This window comes from Camelina sativa, chromosome 12, assembly GCF_000633955.1.
Source record: "Camelina sativa cultivar DH55 chromosome 12, Cs, whole genome shotgun sequence".
In the NCBI taxonomy this organism is placed as follows: Eukaryota; Viridiplantae; Streptophyta; class Magnoliopsida; order Brassicales; family Brassicaceae; genus Camelina; species Camelina sativa.
The window spans coordinates 26,064,473-26,070,428 of NC_025696.1; the positions used below are offsets into that span (position 1 = coordinate 26,064,473).

At 42.2% G+C, this 5,956-nt stretch overlaps 1 protein-coding gene across 1 annotated transcript; it reads left to right on the forward strand.

Annotated features, from left to right (window-relative positions):
- Nucleotides 3,760–4,563, forward strand: LOC104733864. The gene has a single exon (XM_010453399.1). It carries the CDS (start codon nt 3,760–3,762, stop codon nt 4,561–4,563), a length of 804 nt encoding a protein of 267 aa, XP_010451701.1.

The window sequence follows — 5,956 nt, forward strand, 5'->3', positions numbered from 1 at the left end:
GTCTTGTCTCTCACCTACCTCCACTTTCTTGATCGATGAAACATACATATACATGTATGAATATGGGCCAAATCATTTCCAGAATCTTCTTCTCCTTTCCTTAATGCCAATTTCGTCTGGCCCATTAAGGCCCATTTGTTTTTGTGTTTGTCAAACCCGACAACAGTAAGGATAAAACTATCTGGAGTATTGCTGAAAGATATCATCGATGAATGGATCCCGTGAAAAAGAAAATTTGATTAAGTTTTGAGTGTAATTTTAAAATTTGTATTAAGACAAATTTAAAAGAGTTAGCTCGATTTTGAGGAATGATAATTAATATTGGCCGTATTATAAAGTTTGTATCTTAGCACTTTTTGAAACTCATATCTCCGCTCGTCTACCTAGTGGATAAGCAGATTCTTGCACAAGGAGTAAAACGGAACCTAAGTTAAAATATGCATATATTGGTGTGTATCAGAAAATGAAGATATTGACTCACTTTATAGAAAATGAAGTCTCTTTTCCACATCCACCAAATGGAAAATATTATTTGGTTAAGTTATATCAAAAATTAGTAAAGTTATATCAAAAATTTATAGTTTATTTAATTTGATTAAATGTATTATTTTTGCATCATTTTGTCACAAATTTCTTTCTAAACTCTTTTATTCATATAAAACATCTTTATAAACTCCTTTTATTTATAAAAATTGTTTTAGTCCTTTTATTTATACAAGAAATATATTTGAATCTTTAATACGGGATAATCATACTATTCTCTCTTATAGTTAAATAATAAATATACACTGATAGAGTATTATTACCTAAAATAAATATGTAAAGCGAAAAAAACTCTCTCAAAGGCGATGGCGGATCTACGGTTTTGAATGGTTTGGTGTGGTTTCGCGTTGGTTTGTTCTCGGATTCTGGCAGCTTTCGGGTTCTCTATTTACTCTTTGGGTTCTCGGTTTGATTGGATTGCGAAGGAAGTTTCAGATGATATCATTAAGGTAATCTCAATCTCTGAATGGAGATATGATGTCAATTGGGAATCTTGTGATTCTCTGGGCAAGTGGTGTTGGATGGTGAGATACGCTCGGATCCTTTGGAAATGGAAATTGTTATCTTTCGGATCTCTCTTCTCTCGGGGATTATCTGGAATCCACGATCTCCTTCAACCGGTGATAGCGGAAAGCCATTTTGGGATGGCGGTATGATTTTATTTTGACTCAGGATCTCACTGATTGATTCGCAAGGGAGAATGATAAGGATTTGGATCCCTTCTCTGATTATTTTTGGTGATATCGGTTTCCTTTATGGATTGTACGCATCATGAGGCTATCTTTTATCATTACTGTATTGATTCGCTAGGATCCTTGGTCCGATGGTTTTGGCAAGCGGGGGTGATTATAAAAGGTTGCCTTGCAGTACTTAGTACTCATCACAACTTTTTCGCTTTCCTACTTTTAATCTTCGAGTGTTTTCCGTTCCTGCTTCTTTGGTGTGATTGGGAGCTTGGGGTGAGTTTCATCATGTCTCAGAGTGATTTATTGGAGAAGAGTGTGATGAGTAAAAGTGATGGAGGGATGGTTCCCAAAAGAATAATCAAGATCCCATACTTTGATAACTCAGCTCTAATAGCGGGGTACTCAAAGACGGTGGTGCGTCGTTGTATGAACCCTGGGATGTAGGATATGAAATCTCTCTTGTTCATGCTACCCAAGATTTGGCATTTGGAGGGGAAGGTCGTGGGAGCTGACTTAGGTCTTGGAAAGTTCCAGTTCGACTTCGACAATGAAGATGACATCACGGAGGTTCTCGAAATGACTCCTTTTCACTTTGATCGCTGGATAGTTTCAATGGTGCGTTGGAGTCCAACAGTTGATTCGGCTAATCCTTCAGATCTAACTTTTTGGGTTTGAGTTTTGGATGTCCCTTTCCAATTTTGGGCTGAGCCAACCTTCCGCAGCATTGGTTCTGAGCTTGGTCGGGTGGAGATGGTTGATATTGATGGTGGAAGGGTAAGACTTATGGTGAATGGCTTTAAGCCTTTGTGTTTTGAAACGGTTATTGAGTTTCATAACGGGGAGGAGACCATTGTTAATCTTCGTTATGAGAGACTTCATGGGCACTGCAAGAAGTGTTTCAGTCTTTGTCACGACGTGGATCGCTGTCCGCTGTGGGCTTCTTCTCGGATTACTCCAGCCTTGCACATTCCAATGGAAGAAGACACGGGTCATTCTCTACAGAGTTACAAAGGGGCGGTCACCAATGATAAGAGCAAGGGAAAAGGCAAGGAGGTGGAGGGTAAAGGTTCAACACATTCTAATGCTTCTCAGCGATCACTTAAAGGGAAACAAGATTCAGGGAGCAACTATCAGTCTACAAGGGAAGTAGGGGAGCCTTCATCTAAACCCCGCCGGTTTACTAATTATGTGCAGTACAATGAACATCGCCATATGGTTAAAGATGTTGCGGTTTCCGCATCCTCCTCTGGTATAGCACTGGTTTAAGAGCTGGAACAGGGACAAATACCTGTCTCTAGTGACCAAGGGGTAGTGCAAACCTCGCTTATTGGTATCCCACCACCAAAGAGGGTTCGCAGACCTCTCTTCCAAGATTCTGATGTGGTTCCACTTGCTAATTCGGGGGAGGAGATTGTTCCAGGTACGGTGGTGCCACTGACAGGTTCAGCCTCGTCTAATTCGGATGGTGGTTTGGTAGGTGCAAGTTTCCCTGATTCTGGTACTATGCAGTCTGATTCAGCGGATGTAACTCTTGGTGTGACCTGGATGACTACTGATGTGGTTGCTCCGGAAGCGGCTCAAAAGGAACCTCCTATGGTAGAGCAAGAATCGGAGGATAACATTGATCAGCTGATGGAGGAGATGGGAACCGGGGAAGTCGAATCAGAGGTGGTTGGTCTAGGCCAGCACAAGGATGAAGATGTAGATGATTTAATGGATGAGTCTGCTTTGGTTCCTGCTATGGATACTGCACAACTCGGGAGAGAGGTAGCGGACCCGAGGGAGGATTCTGCGGATATGAGTATTGATCCAGGTACTGGCTCTGATGTGGTGATACCGGTGGATAAGGTTCGCAAGGCTAAGCCCCCTTTGGCCCTCAAAGGTGCAGCTTCCAAGAAGCTGAATGTATATCTGCGTACAACACCAAGGAATCTTCCTGCCCCAAAAGCCTCTGAGCCAACTGGGGATGGAGCAAACCTGAGGAACCGGGAACAGGAGAAGGGTCAAACTGGTGGGTCAAAGCCACCTAAACCACTAATGGATAAATGAAGATTTCAAGCTGGAATTGTCAAGGGCTTGGGAATAAGGCAACTATTGGTTATCTTAGGAATTTGTGGGGGAAACATAGGCCTGATTTTTTTTTTTATCTGAAACTAGACAGCCTTTATCTGTTTTAGAACCTTTTGTTGGTCATTTTGGTTATTTTACTTTAAAAACGGTTGATCATATTGGTTGTAGTGGCGGTTTGGCCTTATTTTATAATAATAATTATAATGTTTCGATTTTATTTGAATCTAATCGGTTGATTGATGTGGAACTTACTTATAATGGACAAATTATTTATTTTACCTTTGTTTACGGTGACCCAGTACCAACGAACCGTGACTTAGTATGGGAACGGTTAATGCGGATCGGTCTCTCTAGAGACTCTCCTTGGTTTCTTATTGGCGACTTTAATGAATTAAAAGGCAACCATGAAAAGTGGGGTGGGAAACTCCGCCATGCATCCTCTTTTGTGGGTTTTAATACAATGATCCGACATTGCGGTTTATTGGAATTTCCCGCGGTGGGAGATAGCTTGTCTTGGCGCGGCTGGTGGGATAAGAAACCCATTCGATGCCGCCTTGATCGAGCATTAGCTAACGAAAAACTCCATGATATGTTCAGTGACTCTTTCACGGAATACTTACCCATGATAGCCTTGGATCACAAACCGGTTTTGGCTTCTCTTGAGGATAAAACCCGAAGAGGGAGAAGCAGCTTCCGTTTTGATCGACGGTGGCTTGACAAAGAAGGTTTATTTGGTGCCATTGCAGAAGGATGGGATTCGGGGGCAGCGGGGACATCTGGCAACTTACCGGACAAGATTCTTAAATGTCGTCAAGCAATTTCTCAATGGCAGAAAACACAGGTTCCATATGGGCGGGAAACAATTGAAGATTTAAAGACCAGCTTGGCGACTGCTCAGGCGGACGATTCAGTATCTGTTGAAGTTATCTTGGAACTATCTTGGAAACTGCGTGAGGCTTATCGGGACGAAGAGATTTACTGGTATCAGAAAAGTAGGAGTCGGTGGATGCGTCTTGGGGATCAAAATACTAGTTATTTCCACGCCCAGACAAAACAAAGACGAGCTAAGAATCGCATTGTTGGTCTTCATGATGAGGCGGGACATTGGGTTATGGAGGAGAGACAGGTTCAGGGCATCGATGCCTCCTATTTTCAAGAGTTATTCACATCCACAGAGCCTTCAAATTTTGAGGAAACATTGGATGAAGTTTGTACGTCTATTACGGATGAAATTAATGAGGCACTAACGTGTCCTGTAACATAACAGGAATCAAAGGGGCTTTGTTATGATGCACCCTGACAAAGCCTCTAGGCCAGATGGTATGACGGCACTGTTTTATCAGCGAGCATGGGATACGGTTAAAGCTGATTTGAAGCTATTGGTAGAATCCTTTTTCCAGGAAGGTTCTTTTGATAAACGGCTAAACATGACAAACATTTGTCTTATTCCCAAAGTGGATAAGCCGACCCGAATGTCTGAATGGAGGCCCATTAGTTTATGTAATGTTGGTTACAAGATTATCTCAAAAATCTTATGTCAGCGGCTGCGCACCTTTCTGCCAGCATTGATCTCGGAGACACAATCGGGCTTTGTAGAAGATCGGTTAATTACAGATAATATTTTGATTGCTCAAGAGATGTTTCATGGTCTCCGCACTAACCCCTCTTGCAAAGGTAAGTTCATGGCCATTAAAACGGATATGAGCAAGGGTTATGATCGAGTAGAATGGTCTATTGTTGAGCATTTGTTGCGGAAAATGGGTTTCAGTGAAAAATGGATTTCTTGGATCATTTGGTGTGTGACATATGTGCAGTACCAAGTACTAATGAATGGCCAACCACATGGTTCCATTCTCTCTTCTAGAGAACTTCGACAGGAAGATCCCCTGTCGCAATATCTTTTTATTCTTTGTATCGAGGTCCTCATTGCCAATCTTCGTAAGGCGGAACAGTCTAAACTCATTACGGGTATTAAGGTGTCGACTGCTTGTCCCGCGATTTCGCATCTTTTGTTTGCAGACGATAATATGTTTTCTGTCGGGCTATAAAGGAGCAGTTTGAGGTTGTTTTAGGGGTTTTAAGGCAGTATGAACGGGTTTCTGGTCAACAGATTAATTTCTAGAAGTCATTGGTCCAGTTTGGGCATACAGTGGATGCGGGTTTGCGTGAGGAACTAATAAGTGTTTTGGGAATTACTACCTTGGGTGGTATGAGCTCCTATTTGGGCATTCCTGAGAGCCTTGGTGGGTCAAAAACAAAAATATTCTCCTTTGTTCAGGATCGATTGCAAACACGGGCGGGTGGCTGGCCTGCTAGGTTGCTGTCTAGGTGGGGGGGGGGGGGGTTGCCACCGCTGTCCATACCTTTGTTATGTCTTTTTTTCGACTTCCGAAAATGGTTACACGGAAGCTTACTAGTGCAATCTCTAATTTTTGGTGGAGTTCTTCTGGGGAAACAAGAGGATTACACTGGATAGCCTGGGACAAGTTATGTGTTGACAAGGTAGATGGAGGGTTGGGTTTTTGGTGTTTGGATGATTTTAACACCACTTTGTTGGCTAAGCAACTCTGGCGGCTGATCACCGCTCCAGACTCGTTATTTGCAAAGGTTTTTAAAGGTTGTTATTATAGACACTAGGTAATATCCCGCGCAAATAC

Excerpts from the sequence above, each read along its gene's own strand:
- LOC104733864 (XM_010453399.1), top strand. The coding sequence starts at position 3,760 with ATGATCCGACATTGCGGTTTATTGGAATTTCCCGCGGTGGGAGATAGC.